Source organism: Stigmatopora argus, chromosome 12, assembly GCF_051989625.1.
Source record: "Stigmatopora argus isolate UIUO_Sarg chromosome 12, RoL_Sarg_1.0, whole genome shotgun sequence".
Lineage (NCBI taxonomy): Eukaryota > Metazoa > Chordata > Actinopteri > Syngnathiformes > Syngnathidae > Stigmatopora > Stigmatopora argus.
In genome coordinates, this window is record NC_135398.1 from 10,708,960 (window position 1) to 10,725,166 (window position 16,207).

At 41.5% G+C, this 16,207-nt stretch overlaps 2 protein-coding genes across 15 annotated transcripts in view; both read left to right on the forward strand.

Moving 5' to 3' along the window:
• klhl14 (kelch-like family member 14) overlaps positions 1-15,040 on the forward strand; it is a 68,996-nt gene extending 53,956 nt beyond the window's left edge. For 9 of the 13 annotated variants that reach the window (XM_077614620.1, XM_077614630.1, XM_077614619.1 and 6 more), the window contains 8 exons: positions 2,460-3,363; positions 4,673-4,794; positions 9,081-9,170; positions 9,362-9,440; positions 9,651-9,841; positions 9,919-10,077; positions 12,365-12,522; positions 13,315-15,040. In XM_077614620.1, the coding sequence (XP_077470746.1) occupies positions 2,460-3,363; positions 4,673-4,794; positions 9,081-9,170; positions 9,362-9,440; positions 9,651-9,841; positions 9,919-10,077; positions 12,365-12,522; positions 13,315-13,455 (1,844 nt within the window). In that variant the 3' untranslated portion in view covers positions 13,456-15,040. Of the gene's footprint in view, positions 1-1,409; positions 1,838-1,879; positions 2,165-2,459; positions 3,364-4,672; positions 4,795-9,080; positions 9,171-9,361; positions 9,441-9,650; positions 9,842-9,918; positions 10,078-12,364; positions 12,523-13,314 lie in introns of those variants that run through there. The other 4 variants (XM_077614628.1, XM_077614629.1, XM_077614631.1 and 1 more) reach the window with 3 other exon arrangements.
• Positions 15,041-15,126: 86 nt separating this feature from the next.
• Positions 15,127-16,207, forward strand: part of cacna1eb (calcium channel, voltage-dependent, R type, alpha 1E subunit b) — a 53,491-nt gene continuing 52,410 nt past the window's right edge. For both annotated transcript variants that reach the window (XM_077614609.1, XM_077614610.1), the window contains exons 1-2: positions 15,127-15,213; positions 15,748-15,809. The gene's annotated coding sequence lies outside the window, so the exon portion shown is untranslated. The remainder of the gene's footprint in view (positions 15,214-15,747; positions 15,810-16,207) is intronic.

Here is a 16,207-nt window from a genome sequence, read left to right on the forward strand (position 1 = left end):
CAAGTTCTGTAGCACATAATTTCATATTTTGGAGGCCACTTGCGGCTTTAGTCCATCAGAACGGACCCTTGATGGACCTCTGTAGGATAGATCCAGACGCTAGGATAATTATACAAACCGGGTGTGGGCGTAGAAGGGGGAGTATGATGATGTGTGTTTTCATGTAGTGGTCTGGTTAACATGCCTGGGCTCTGATGTGTCATGGTTAATCTAGTGTTTCCGATCTAATACATCTCATTCAGGAGGTGTAGTTTCTGATTCTTTAGATTCTTTTATTATAGCTAGAAGCGCATCGATTACACGCCTGCCAGATGGAAGGTGACCACTGTATGAGAGACCATGAAAATGCGTGGGGTACTACGATTGTCGCAATAAGGCATCTCTTTGGTGTTACTGTACAGAAGATGTCTTCGTTTTTGTGTGTTATTTGTTTACCAAATTGATTTGATGTTAGTGCGTTGGCATGGCCGTTAGGTCAAGTGACGGCCAATTCCATTGCCAGTTTCCTGTGTATCAAGTAAAACGTAAATACACACTGGGTTGTGATTTACTGTATGAGTTTACTGATAGATGGTGTGAGAATGTGGGTAAAATCGGTGTTTAATGTTGTTTATTTCACTTCAAAGTACTTTGTGTGTCCCATAGGACTATGGGCGCAGTTGAAAAGTTTGAATGATCCAAGACAATCATTCTATTAAGCTTAACACATATACAGATGTATTCCTGTATGTTAAATGTGTTTTATATTTGCCTCTTTGTGCACATGCATATTCTAATCCAAGCTCAGGTTCGTTACTCTCATTTGTGTTCAGATGTGCTGTTATTTATTTGTTTGACATTTTATCAGTACTAGCATTTCATATCATAAAAAGTAATGTCGATGAACATGCAGTGGCCTACATGTCTTATAATTTTAATGTCCGGTCTCTACATGCATTGAAACATAAGGTGCATAGTGAACATAGATTGCACGTGCAGTTTATGATGCATATGCACAAGTTGTATGGAACACCTTGCTTTTTGAAGGACTAGCTGCAGGGGGTGGGAGTTGAGGGGTTATTTTGCCGATGGAGATTAAGGCAGGGGCTTTTTGTCATTTGTGCGAGACAAGCCATTCATCCATCCAGTTCACAGCCAAAAAAAGGCTGGTCCCAGAAATTAGCAGTTTCAGCTCAGCAGCAAAGTCGCCGGGCTGTGAAGGCAGAGAGAAATTGACTAATTAGCAATGCGCACTAAAACTTGACGGTTTCTCTCCATAACAGCGAGGGGTGGAAAAAAAAACCAAGAGACTCGCCTTTTTCTCCCCCCCTTTTTCCTCTTTCCTTTCTTCCATAGATGTTTGAAATCGCAGTCATTTACGCTCGACAGTTTTTACAATAGCCTTGAGCCATAATTTTGCGAGTCTCTCCAGCATCCATACCCCTGCATGGTCTCTCTCCACCGGCCATGCACGACCGTTTCTCTCCCCAACCGTGGATTTCCTATTACTCTCGTTACGACTCACTGAGCCCCAGGCCCAAGGATAATGATGTGTTGTTTCTTGGTAGCATAATTTGTCACACGTATATTTCTTCTTCTTCTTCTTCTTCTTCTCCTCTTGCAGAAAGCACGGCTCCCCTCTTACACACTTGTACACTCCTGGTTAATTCTAAAGGAAACAAATGATCAACAAATAACGCCAAATTGGGACTTTTGGGGGGTTGGACTTGCATTTAAAAAAAAGAAAGAAAGAAAGGCAACAAAAGAAGGGACTCCTGAGTGAGCTTTCTGGGGACCCCCCTTGGAGGATTACTTTCTTTTTTCTTGGAGTGTGTGCGTGGTGGTGAGTGTGTGTCAGGTAAGTTGTGGCTGCTCTCATCATTTAGTTGTCACAGACGCGCGTAAGTTTACGCACGCACAAATGGCGTTTTAGTCGCGATCGCTAACAAAAGTCGAATGTGTCGCGGTTAACTTTCAGCCCTTTTTAGAGGAGATTGACTCTTTGTTTTTGAACGTTTTTGCGCTAAAACGCGCGTGCTATAAGGTTTTTTTTTTGGTAGCGGCGGCGCGCGGCTGTGGGGGGCGGCGAGAGAGGAGATCCATGCTGCATACTCTCCCCAGCGGGGATCTCGCCGCTCCGTACCCGCCGAGTGGAGCCTCATTGCCGGGTAGAGCTCCGCAGATGGTCGGTCTTTCTTATGAGTCTCTTGCGCCCCCGAACCATAGCCGTGGTTTAAGCGCCACGATAGAAAATAAATACCATCTTGTCCTGCACAATGTTGGGAAGTAAATTGCATTTTGAGTTTGTTTTTTGCTTGACCATGAAGAAGTTGAAGACTATCTAATCCACGTGGGATGTCATTTCTGGATCAATAACTTGTCCAAGAGATTGCGTCTCCCCCTTTTTTTTCATTCGACTGAGCCGTCGGGTGTTTTAGTGCTCTGAAGTAAATGGCTTGCATGGTTTATGTGTTGCCCAGGTGGCGTCCACAGTCAGGAGACCATGTCAAGATCGGGTGACAGAACGTCCACCTTTGACCCGGCGCACAGTGACACGCTGCTGCACGGGCTCAACCTGCTGTGGAGAAAGCAGCTCTTCTGCGATGTTACTCTCACCGCCCAAGGGCAGCACTTCCACTGCCACAAAGCGGTGCTGGCATCCTGCTCCCAGTACTTCAGGTCGCTCTTCTCCTCACACAACGCCATCGGCAACAACGAGGGCGGCAAGGGAAATCAGGGCAGCGGCAGCACCCCGTCCTCCTCGCCCGACGACAAGTTGGTGACCCCCAGTGCCAGGCCCATCAATAACCTGGTCCTACAAGGCTGCTCATCCATCGGACTGAGACTCGTGTTGGAGTACCTGTACACGGCCAACGTGACGCTTTCCCTAGACACGGTGGAAGAGGTGCTGTCGGTCAGCAAGATACTCAACATTCCCCAGATTACAAAGCTCAGCGTGCAGTTTCTTAACGACCAGATCTCAGTGCAGAACTACAAGCAGATCTGCAAGATTGCCGCCCTCCACGGACTGGATGAGACCAAGAAGCTGGCCAACAAATATTTGGTGGAGGACGTGCTGCTGCTCAACTTTGAGGAGATGTGCGCCATGCTGGACGCCCTGCCGCCGCCGGTGGAGTCCGAGCTGGCGCTCTTTCAGATGTCGGTGCTGTGGTTGGAACACGACCACGAAACCCGAATGCATTACGCGCCGGACCTCATGAAGAGGCTGCGCTTTGCTCTCATCCCAGCCCCGGAGCTGGTAGAGAGGGTACAGTCGGTGGACTTTATGAGGAGTGACCCCGTGTGCCAGAAGTTGCTGTTGGACGCCATGAACTACCACCTGATGCCCTTCAGACAGCACTGCAAGCAGAGCACGGCCAGCAGGTAAGATTGCAAACATCACATATTTTTTGTCTACTATCTTGTCAGTAAAACCTGAGTTTACAGAATGTGGGTAAATAGTTGAGATGTTACAGTGTCTTTGTATGTCATTTATAAAGCACTACGAGCTAAGTCGACTAGTTATTTTTATATTGCACAAAATGTTTATCATCTCTTTTGAGCATGCGTGTGATAAATGTTTCAAGGCTTTTTAATTTTAGTTTTTCAATTAAGGTCCCTCAAAACATGTCTTTGTTTCCACAGTCATGTCGTTGGCCAAATCAATTGCTCACATGGGCTGTACAATGTACGGCCTGCAAGCCACAGGTTGCCCACCACTGTGTTTAATAAAAAGTTGCTCTTTAATACCCGCCCATTTCTGTCTGCTCAGTGTAAACAAGATGCCTTAAAATTAAAATAGTTTCATGTTTGTTTTCTCGGCAATAATGAGATGAGAATAAATGCATGCATTTTTTTAATCAAATCATGAATAAGACTTCTATGTATTAACGATCTGCTTTTGTCAGGAGTTTGAATCATTGGCAGTGATGTTATAATAATAAGTAACTATGTTCTGCATTTGTAGAACATGTCTGTGTCCATGTGTAACATCTATTTTCACACGAGGGCCTGAGTTAGGTCAGCATTGGAAATCCTCATAATTAGTTTCACATGCCACTGTATCTCTCCTCTCAATTAATCACCATTATCTTTGTCCAGGGGCTCATTTGCATATGAATAACCCCTAAAACACTTCCAAGTGGGCCAGTGGCACAGAGAGAGTGAGTACAATGCTAGTGATGTAGTCAAGCATAAAAACGGACAATATGAAAAAAAGGAAATAAGGTGTATGTGACTGAATGTAATGTAATATGATTACTGCACATTGTGATTAATTGCCGGATTTGTGTTGGAGCCCATTAGGAGCCAGGCAATTCCCTAAATGTAACGTAAAGCCCAGCGCCCCGGGGTTATGCGTCACACGCAAAATCTCACAAAACGGCCGGGGGACGTCACATGAATCATTACAGCCAATGAGATGAAGACATTGTATAGGCAGGGTTATGGCGTCAATTGCCTTTTTCCCCTCCGGCATGGCCCCCCACAGGACCATCCTCGCTTCACAGCTAATTAGAACGATACCTTTCGAGAGTGTAATAACCACTCAATAACACGGCACCATGGAAAGTGTGCGTTTTGTTCATTGGGATAAAAGTGTACAAAAGCCTCGTAAGCCGCTCAGTGGAAGCAGTTGTGTTTATTTTTCTATTTTTTTTAAATTCATTTCAACTGTTTACTGTTGTCATTCCAGAATCCGTTCCAATAAGAGAATGCTGTTACTGGTGGGTGGTTTGCCCCCTGGACCCGATCGCCTCCCCAGCAATTTGGTCCAGTACTATGACGACGAAAAAAAGACATGGAAGATACTCACAAGTGAGTTTAAACCAAAGGATTTTATTTGAGGTTTTTTTTCTCCCAGCTTTCTCCTGTTCAGGGATTTTAACGGTCGTTCCTTTGGATGACTTTAACGCGGGTTAATTTGAGCGAAGGAGTTCCCTAAATCCTTCAGGTAATAATATATCACTATCACTTTTTAATATAAGTTTCTAATCAGAGCGTGACTTCACGCCATTGCGGAGCGTCACGCCTGGTTCGCCTTGTTTTTGCTGAAATATGCTACCGAGATGCATGATGAGATCCACTTGAATCTAATGATCTGCTGTGGCAGAGATTGAACTCGGGCTTTGAGTGATATCTTTGCTGAGTGGCTTTCAAATCCATCCTGATTATTCTCTTGCACTGATCAATACCGGCTGAATTGCTCTAATTATTTACCCAAACACAGTTTAAACGAAGTCTAGAACCGTAGTGTTAACTCGTTAAATTTAAAATGAAAGAAGGCACTACCTTTTTAGACAATGTGGAATAAAATTGACTAGAAATAATCTTATAAGCATAGACCTTGAAAGTGCATTATGTGGAATTGTTCCCATCTTAAGGAAAATGGGGCCGAAAGGAGTGTCTTACTTTGTGTCAACCAGCAGAGGCACTGTTGATTTGTTCTCAAGTTTTATTTTTTTATTCTTAGCATCATTCTGCCAAGTGCAAAAGTAGCATGGCAGCGGGTTTTAAGAGGAGAAAGACATGCCTAAAAAGGAATCATTGTATTCTTTTGATTCTGGTGTTACTTTTCTCCTCGACATCCCTTGCATAGACTTAAATTAAGGTCGAGCAAAACTACAGTTCATAAAAGTAGGCGATTGAAGGTCACCATGCCTTTGACTGAGATGTCATTTTTTTAAATGACCAATCTGGTATGCCAGCTTAGTTCCTGTTTGTGAACACAATGTGGCAGTTGCCTTACCGTATAAGAATATATGTTCATAGACCACATATTCAGAAAGAGTTCCACCACATACTGGTTTTTAAATTGCTTTGTGTTTATGGCGTAAAAGTGTTTTGCATCAAATTCTGCATCACAATTGTCACTTTCAACATTTGCCTAGTTTACTGACAGACTACTTGACAAATTTGGGTTGATTGCCGCTGTACAAATTGAACTCGTCAAGTAAGGACCCCTTTAATTTGGAGCATCAATTATCAAATACTGTAGTATTACCACTACTCACTTTAGTGTGGATAATTTCACTCACTTTCCCCTCTTCTCTGCTATCCTCGACCTTTACCAGACTCACCCTCTATTTGCTCTCATATTGCAAAGGTCAGACTTCAAATAATGGAAAAACATATCTTTTCTATTCATTCCTATTGAGCGTGTATTTGTTGTAGGTCATTTCTCAGCGTTAGGACATTGTTTCTTTTTCTTTTCACCCGGCCATTTTTGGAAATTCAGACCACTCATTTGATCACTTTTATTCCTATTGCCATCCTTTAAAAGTCAGTACATTTCTGTCCAGGCACAAATTACATTTCTCGTGTTTTTTGCTCACATTTGTCCATATTCATCAGTTTGCACTCTACACGCACTGTCCTCGCTGTCATTTGCTCATTACCCTCAGCCCTCATGGGTATAACCGGCAACTAGCAAAAAGGTCAGCGGGGATTTCCATCACTCACAACTAAAAAAGTTAACACTCAAATGGTCCGTGGCCTTGCGGAAGGACAAAACTGCACAATCATCCCCTCAAACACATCAGTGGGCATCTGATGTCGCCCTCGCACACAACGGACGTGGAAGAGAGGGAGATTATTAACATTCAATCATAACATTCCAATGAGGCGAAACCTGAGAGGGACAGACTTTGATTAAGACATTCATCAAGATAATTTGGGAGGATTCTTGATTCTCTTGTTGTGTGTCACACAGAGACACTTGCCTTTGAACCCATGTGAAGTTTGCCATCTACCGCACCCACAGGAGTGTGAAGAATGACCCGTAATCGCATTCTTTGCCTCACTCGAGATAAAAGGGACTCCACCCTAACGCGGGAATAATGGCGTAAAAGAAAAAGACAAAGGAGAAAGAGCTGGCGCATTAGCTGTGGAGTCAGTCAAGCGAAGACTGCTTCCATGGAGAGGATTCTGACTCCCTCTAGTGAGCCCTTGAGCTCAGTGTAGACAGCAGACATGGAGAGAAGCCTGCAGGAGGATCTCAAAGTGAGAGGGTAGATTAACCTCATCCACTTTCATTTTACAATAAGGTCCAACACGGGGGAGAGGTAAAAGCCAACGGCATGTTTTATGCTCTTCACTATCTCAGGTATGACGCCTTGCCCGCTCGCCACTCATCCAACCGCCCGCCTGTGTACGAGCCCACCTGTAGAGTCAGGACAAATGCCGCTTCCTCCTATGTACAGACACCCCCCCTCGCCACAGAATTACCCCCAATCCTTTCCGTGAGCAAAAGATGATTTCAAGTCACTAGGCATCAAATAAAAAGCCGCCCATGCGTGGCCTATATACTGCTGACTGAACGATAATGTAAATAGCATGTAAGGGAGTTTGGCAGTCATATGGCACTTGTCTTTGAGGTGCACTGGAGGCAGGCAACCTAATCCCCTCGTTTCCTGATAAAGCTGTGTTTAGCGTACGTGGCGTTGGCTTCTCTCTCTCTCGCTTCATCCCGCCTCGCCGAGGAACGGCACATGTCAGGCAGGACCGAGTGAGATTGCCGCGAGAGGGCCAATTGGAAAGAAATGAGATTCAAGGCTGTCTAATTCTGCAGAAACTGTGATCCATCAGGCGCCCGGGAGGCGGCGGTGGAAATGACTGATGGAGACAGACAGGTGGGCCTTAACATTCCACTGATTTGTGCTCCACCAAAGCCCCCCCAACCCACCACCTCACTCGAGATTTATTGAGTGAACACGATCATGTTCATTACCACTGTCACCCAAAACCATTTCTCCACATCTCAATGGGGGTCACTACAACAAAAAAAGATGAAGGACTGCGAGGGAGTGCAGAAGCAGGTGAACCCCATCAAAAATTCATATTCCCAATAACGAGGACACACGGTGACTTCTTGCACTCTTAGAGAAAGGTTTTGAAATTTCTCTGACCATTTATGTCGCCCTGGTGACAGTTTATTGACTGAAACGGTCCTTCCACGAACTGTATTTGCAGTAGTGGAAGTATAAAATAATCAAGAATGATAAATAAGATGGCTGGGGTCTTCTGCAATCCTTCATTGATTATTTAATTTTATCCCACCCACCAAGAAAATGAAACTAGTGGTTAGCACTACTTTCTCAGATAGATAAGGGTTCATATGCCATGCAGGTTTTCTGTGGGTACAGATTGACGTATTCACAGTGAAGTCAAGGTTAAACTGATGTTTGACGGTTGATGTTTGATTGGGCACAAAGCCAAAAGCCAAAAGCCAACGCCGGAGAGGATCAGCCAATTTACCGGTACTCGCAGGAAGCCACAACCTATTTTGTTGGATATATGGCAAAAGGTAATAACCAAGGTTCATCTGTCATCTAATGCACGAGTATTTTTTTTTATGGTTCTGGTGTTGATTTATATATGAAAGATCCTGAAGCTGTGAGTACCCCACTAGAAAAGTTTTAACAGTATTTTATGTGTCAGATTGAAACATTGTGTCAACACAGGGTGAACAATTTGATTTCCTTCCATCATCTAATTATTTATTTCAAGTTACTCTGCTGTTAAAAAAGAAACATTGTGCCATTTTTCTGACTTAAGCATCAGAATCGTCAATTTGTGTATTTGAGTACACTCAAATTGTGCCAAATGTGAATATGCACCATGGGTTTGGTGTAAAAATACTAGTACATAAACCTGAACCCATAGGACAGCCAATTTGTTTTTGTTGTTGATATCGTATTAAATTTGAAACACAACATGCTGGTAGTTTTGCCGGGAATTACATAACTCAGTGAACCAGTCCCTGATGGTGCAGTAGTACATTCGCCTGGCTTTGGTTTGGGGTGTAGTTTGCCTTTCGCCAGCTGGGATTGGCGATTGACGATTTATATATAATACGGAAGGGTTAATACTTTTTTCCCATTTTATATGGTGTTTGTGTGGTATAGCTGATAGTGTTGTGGACGGATCTTGAATTTTTCCTCTCAATAAACGGGATCATTGTACTCTACTGTAGCCAGGAAAAGACTATACGTTTTGTGTACCTCAAATGCTCATTAGTAAGTGTTGTTTATGGTTGTTCTAGGCTTGCTCCTTAGCATTGACATTGTTCAAGCGTAATTGTATTGCTCTTGTGTCTCACGCAGTAATGCCTTACAACAGCGCCCATCACTGCGTGGTGGAGGTGGAAAACTTCTTGCTGCTGCTCGGCGGAGAGGATCAGTGGAACCCCAATGGTAATGAGAACGTACCTCATTCTCGATTCAAAAACAACAACCTCCTGTCAAACTTGTATCTATTTGGCACGGAAAAGTAGCAACGGAATATTTGGGTGTGAAGTAGTGTTTTTTGTGAAACTGACATAACAATTCGGAGATGGAAACTGTAGAAACCTGATGATGAATATATATTTTCTCCTTTCTTGTAGGAAAACACAGCACAAATTTTGTAAGTCGCTACGATCCCAGATTCAACAGCTGGATACAACTTCCTCCTATGCAGGAGAGGTGAGGCTAACTTAAGAACATTTTGTTGAAATGATTGATTTAACAGATAAAACCGCAAACATGGTTAGGAAACATTAACGGCTTATGTTTTTTCTGTGATGCAATGTATGAGAACAAGGTAACAAGTCCTAATAAACCCAAATAACAATGGTGCTTCAGTTATTTTGCACTACCTTCTTTGACATGCCATGGGCGTCGCTCCCATCTTAGGAGAGCCAGCTTTTTCGCCTGCCGCCTAGACAAGCACCTGTACGTGATCGGCGGTCGCAACGAGACGGGTTACCTCTCTAGTGTGGAGTCATACAACTTGGAGACCAACGAGTGGAACTACGTGTCGTCTCTACCGCAGCCACTGGCTGCCCACGCGGGAGCGGTGCACAATGGCAAGATCTACATATCAGGTCAGTGAAAACAAGAAGAAATTGTACAATATGTTCATAGAAAATGCCCAATTTGATGGCGAGCTTACCTCTTACAGGCGGAGTCCACAACGGCGAGTATGTGTCGTGGTTGTATTGCTACGACCCGGTAATGGATGTGTGGGCCCGCAAACAGGACATGAACACAAAGCGCGCCATTCACACGCTGGCCGGAATGAACGATCGCCTCTACGCCATCGGGGGGAACCATTTGAAAGGTAGGCGACTGAGCGTGTCGGAAAACTATCAGGAGATTGATCGTTTTTTGGGGGTCTGCGGTCGTGAGCAGGTGACCGTGACCCACACTGCGGTTTGCCTACTTTCTCTTTTCATGAGTTATACAACACTATGTTGGTTTTCAGCAGTTTGCTGTTTATATGAAAATTTGATATACTATCTGTATGACCTTTATTTCATTGTATTGTCAGTACAGATTTCTTGCGCTTAAACTTATCATGTTTGTTTTGTAAACATTAATTTCAATCCCTATGCCAATTTTAAAACCCTAACCTCAAATCCTAAATACACTACTTTAGCAATACTTATACTCTTGCAACTAGACCCAAGTTTGAAATCGGATTTTGACGTCCAAAACCCTAATTTAAAAATAACATAACTCTTAGTTGAAGCACAACCTAATGTTCAAAATCATAATTTCAAGACTTTTTAAAAATCCTACATTTATATGTCAACAGTCATGTCAGGTACAACTAACTGCCTGTAAGATCCAAAAATGTGTCCGATAGCAGATAACAGTCTGTGAAGGAGATCAGATTTTCACTCACCTTCAAGGCTCTATTCAGGGATTACTTCATGGTGTCAAAGAAAGAACTATATTGATTGTGGGGAATATCAAACATGAGTCTCACAAGATATGTGAAGCAGGTGAAATCAGTGCCCGTGACCCTTTTTTTTCAACGCTCTGCCAAGTGCCGTTTTACAGACACACACGCAACAACGTACACCGCCCATACGCACATTCATTTTTTTCAGATTGCTTCTCTGTCTAAAGCAAGAACATTATTGATTTTAACCATCATAGATTTGTGAGTGTCACGTTCACACGCGTAGAAACCCCTTTTCGACACTCTGTTATAGTTATTTGCCAATTTTCATCTTCAAGTTTCCATTCCAGGATTATTCCTCTATGTGAAATCAATATCTTAATGATCTTATCAAAACAACTTCATAGGTAGCTTGATTGATTTGGTAGACTTGGGTCCTGACTTATCTGCCAAGTATTTCACCTTTCCACCATTCTTCAAGTTCTTTCAGGACTGGAACTCAAAGGTGAACCGTATTAGATCAAATTAATGTTTAACTCACTTGTAAATGATCACTGCCAGACCTCCCAGTTTGAACAGATTGGACGTCAATCACCATCGGTGATTGCTAATGACTTAAACAACAACTGGTGGGTTCCAACCTACCTGTGTGAATTTGTATGTTCTTCCTGTGCTCTCGTGGGTTTTCTCCCGGTGCTCAGGCTTCCGCCCACAACCCCAAAATATACTTGGAAGCAGCGGCGGTCCGTGCATTTTCTAGCGACGCCTTCAGCGAATCAATCCAACCCTCAAAAACTATTTTATGGCTATAAAACCTCTACTGCAGCTACAGCTGCGACACATACAAAATAATCAATAATAACCTCATACAATTGAAATATTATTTAGGGATATAGCCATATTTTACTCACCAAAAATCCTTTTTAACTGTACACAATATCCATCCTCCTTTCTTTATTCGTTCTTTTCTATCGCCATCGAAGCTAATGCTGAAAGTTGAGCCTGTCCTGTCGTATTTCTGGCATAGTCTGTCTTGAAAATGGCTTTAAATCAACACAACAATTTATTTTCTTGTGCAGCTAGCTCCAGATACAGTTTGATCCACTTTATCACTAACCAATCATAGTTGGTGAAAGCGATGACGTATCCCTATGCCTGCGAGAAGGCAATGACTTATCCCTACGCCTGCGACAAGGCATTGTGGTGTTGCCAACTCGAAATCTGATTGGTTAAAGCAACAGTCTTAGGGACGCTTGTTTAATGCAGCAGAGCCTGCAGAACTGATTGTGAGGGCCTTGAGGCAGATTTCTGACCCTGGCAACAAATAATGGCTGAAATGTGAATGATTGAAATGCTTCAATATGAAAACACACATCTGGAAGCAGTGCAACCAGGGGGAAAAGCAATGAAAGGAAGCTAACAGACAATTTGGAATTATTTAATAAGTATTGATGGACAAAATATAATATATAATTCTGATATTTCTTAGGCCAGCAGAGAAAGCCTTGAAGGCCCTGATGGCCCGCCACTGTTTGGAAGGCTGATTGACCACTGCAAATTGTTCGGAATTATGAGTGTGTTTACGAATGGTTCTTTGTCTCCCCTCTACTGCCTGTAGTTGGCTGGGATAGGCTCCAGCACCCCTCGCAACCCTTGAGGATGCACGACATGGGAAACAAATGAATGGATGAAACAGTCTTTCTCTGTTCTCTGCTTGCAGGCTTCTCTCATTTAGACGTAATGTTAGTGGAGTGTTATGACCCCAAAGCCGACCAGTGGAACATCCTGCAGACCCCCATCTTAGAGGGCCGCAGCGGCCCAGGCTGCGCCGTCCTAGATGACAGCATTTTCCTGGTTGGTGGCTACAGCTGGAGCATGGTACGCTCTTATTATTTCATTTTACAGTTAAATATTTATAATGAACCGATGAGATGCATAGAGTTACGAAATGGTCATTTATTCCATCAATTAAGAATAAAAATTGAAACCATTTTCATTTATTATTTCAATGCAGGCAGTTAGATCCATCAAACACTCACCGTCAATTAGTTTTCAACGTGTCGACATTGCAAATAACAAAATTAACAAACTGTACAAACTCGTTTGAACTCAATTGCAGGCATCTTTAGAGCCTTGACATGCCGTCTTCTAAAAATAGGCATATCCTAATGTACATGAAAAATCCTCCTTGAAAGGCAAGAAAGATAATATATGCTCAATCTGCGTGGCATATAAAAAAAAGGAGCAATACTATAGGAATGTATTTTACAAGGGGAGGAAGGCTATCAGAGGAGCATCTTGTAAACGGACTTGTAAAACACGACTTGTTGGTTAAATTGAAATTATCAAAAAAAATATTCAAGATTTTTTTTAAAATAAAATATAAGATGAGATATTATCTTAAAATTAACAATGGCATTAAAAGGTGTGAGAATACACATAGCAACCAAAAATTTGCATGGCATACTACATGTTAATTTGCCGTACGTGACCTTTTTTTAATTGCAACAAAAACATTTTGGGCGGAGGAAGACAGACTTGCTCCCCAAAAATATGACCTTGAAAATACATTTTCATTATATTATCTTGGGGAAAAACAATCAATTTTTTTAAAGATTATGACTTTATTGAATCAGGCGTTTTCAATTAAGACCTTGACCTTTTCCACAGGGGGCATATAAATCATCTACCATCTGCTACAGCCCTGAGAAGGCCACATGGACAGAGCTGGAAGGTGAGGTAGCGGAACCTTTGGCCGGCCCGGCTTGTTCCACCGTCATCCTGCCCGCGTGTCTCCCTTTCAACAAATGACAACTAATCCAGCCCAGGGTTGGCAACCATAATGATGATTGGGAGGAATATCGCCCGTAAGTGGGCATAAACTTTACCGCCCACTTCTGTTCAGCTCTGGGGGAGTGTATCAATTTTTTTTTTACAAGTTTGACCAGAGCACTTTGGCTATTTCCCTCTGAAGGTGTAAAGTCAGGGAAGGAAAGCGTTGTGTAAATCAAGTCTTTAAACTGGTCACCTTCGTGGGAGCTGATTTACTGACACTGTCGGTGGGTGTTTTCTTCTATTCTGTAGCACGCGTTAGCTCAATGCTACCTTTCTAGTCCATCGTATATATACTGTACTCATGAATTCCACATGTGGAGGGAGAGACAAACAGGCAGACGGAAAGAGAGCTCATTCCCACTGGATGTTGGCGCTTGACCAGGACTGGGTGAGTTCCTCTTCATGTAAAAATAGTCATTGTGGGTAACTGGGGTAACACATGGTCACCTGCTTAAACATACTTTCTTTTATTTCTTATGTTTATGCATACAAAGTGGGAGTATTTGTCATATTTTTAATAATACAGTATTAAAAAAAAACATCTTGGAGAGTTCCAAAAGCTCAGTCCAAGTTAAGAAATGTCCTGAAGGTTTTCTCACCCATTTATTTAAGGAAAAATTTCAACGGATTAATTAGTGATACATGTTATGTATGACATTTTGATTGTACAATCAATTGGAATTGCTTGCTATTGTACTGGAAGCATGCAAATTGAGTGGAAGCAAAACGTGAAAACGCCACCTACAGCAGGATTATGGCGTATTACAATCTTTCATGTATATGAAGGAGTATCAGAGCAGCTCTATAAAGCATAATACGTAATAATGATGATAATTCTACACGACAAAAAATGAAATCATATGAAAATTTGTTGCTGTTTTGTTTTTTCAAATGTTTTTCTTGAGGGAAGAAAACATTCCAAAGAAATACGTTTTTCAATAAAAAGAGAAACAATGCAATATTATGAAATTAGGGAGTAAAGGAAAGCTATCCAATGAGTACCTTATTTGGATTCTTAAAGGATATTGTAAAAATTTCACCTTTTCCTAGTAATTACGTATTTTGGTTTTATTATAAAAATATTACTTGCATCATGATGAAATAATTTTGATCCAGAGGGGGAAAAAAAGCTTGATTCTGATTTTACATTTGAAGGTTAAAACTTTTTTCACTTCAAAAGATTCAGGCTTTTCTTGAATAGATATCTTTTTCGCTTACATTTCTTTTTCAGTTTAGGCGCTTATACTCCTTCAATATAACCATACAGTGAATCTTAATGCACTATTTGTGAACCTGTGAGTTCACTGAAATGTAAATTAATTATTGTATTGTGTTAAACTAAAAACAAAAAGAAACAAAGAAAAAAAAACTTTCAGTACAAGTAAGTCTAGTCTTGTCTATGTTACTGAGTTTTAAAAATGAGAAAAGAAAATGTTGAATCTAAATGTTAAATCCTGTAAAGATTTGTTGACTTGAATCTTGTATATAATGGCTTGCTGCAGTGAAACATTTTTGGATTTATTCTCAAATCCTGTTTACTGTATGTCCTTTGCATTTTAGACTACGGAAATAAACTGATTCTTGATGACTAAATGCTCTTTCCATTCAATTCCTACTTTTTCTTCTTTTTTTCTCCTACTAAAACAGTTGCAGCTTTAATGTACTCACCTGCAGAGAATACATTAAAGGACTCTTAAATCAGTGTGCTCAGGCAGAAAGCCCGTCAGCTCCATTGTGAGTTACCTCTTCATTTGCTTGGGGAATAACTACAGTGAACACAGGTGACCTTTTAATTAAGAGTGTGGCAAATTACAGCACAACGATTTTTAGTCACAGGAAAAGGACATTGGTTTTCAATAGTTCTTTTGTGGCCAGTGTGCGACAATAGGTAAGAACACTATGAGAATAGCCATTACCTTCACATAGCGTAACTATTCAGCCTAGTACTTAGTAATATATTTGTGGTCAGCTTACTAAAACGAACTGCTGTAATTTCGTTACATTAGAAAGTTCAATGCTTCCTCATGGATTCTTTTAGCATTGCCATGTTTCAGGGTTATAACACTATGCACATATCCACAGGTTTTTTAGTCCAACAAAATGACACCATGTCACCAATTCAGTGCCTTGCAAGTATAATCAGTTGATTGCAGTCAGGTGTTGTTGCTTGTTTCACCTGAAACCTCATTGGTTAAACTGAACTAAATAAACAAAGCCGATGACTCACTGCAGTCCTTTTTGGAATAAGTGGCCATTTTTACTCTACAGGTTGAAGTCTGCGAAGAAGGGAGCATCAGCGCTCTAATGACTACTTCATAACCTACAAGCAGGTATAAGACTGAATTTTTTTTGATGATCCTTCATTTATTCAGAGATCCAGAGAAAAATATGGTGGAACCAAGTAAGAATAACTGTATTAGGGTCATTTTCACATAATTCAGCAAATAACGGTAAAGACACTTTCAGAAAATGAATAATTTACAAAATGCAATTCAAGCATTCTGATTATCTCTAATTAGCAACACTAGCACTGCCTGGAAATATCTTAGCTGGAACTTTAATGAAAACATAATTAATTAAAATTTAAAAAATATGGATTGGTCTTTCCCGTTATTCCAAAAACGGTAAAGACCAAGCATAACGGAAAAGACAGTATGGTGAAACTTCAGTCTATGTCAGGGAAAAACTAAGACCTTTATGTGTTTTGTTGTGGGTATCAGTAGTGTGG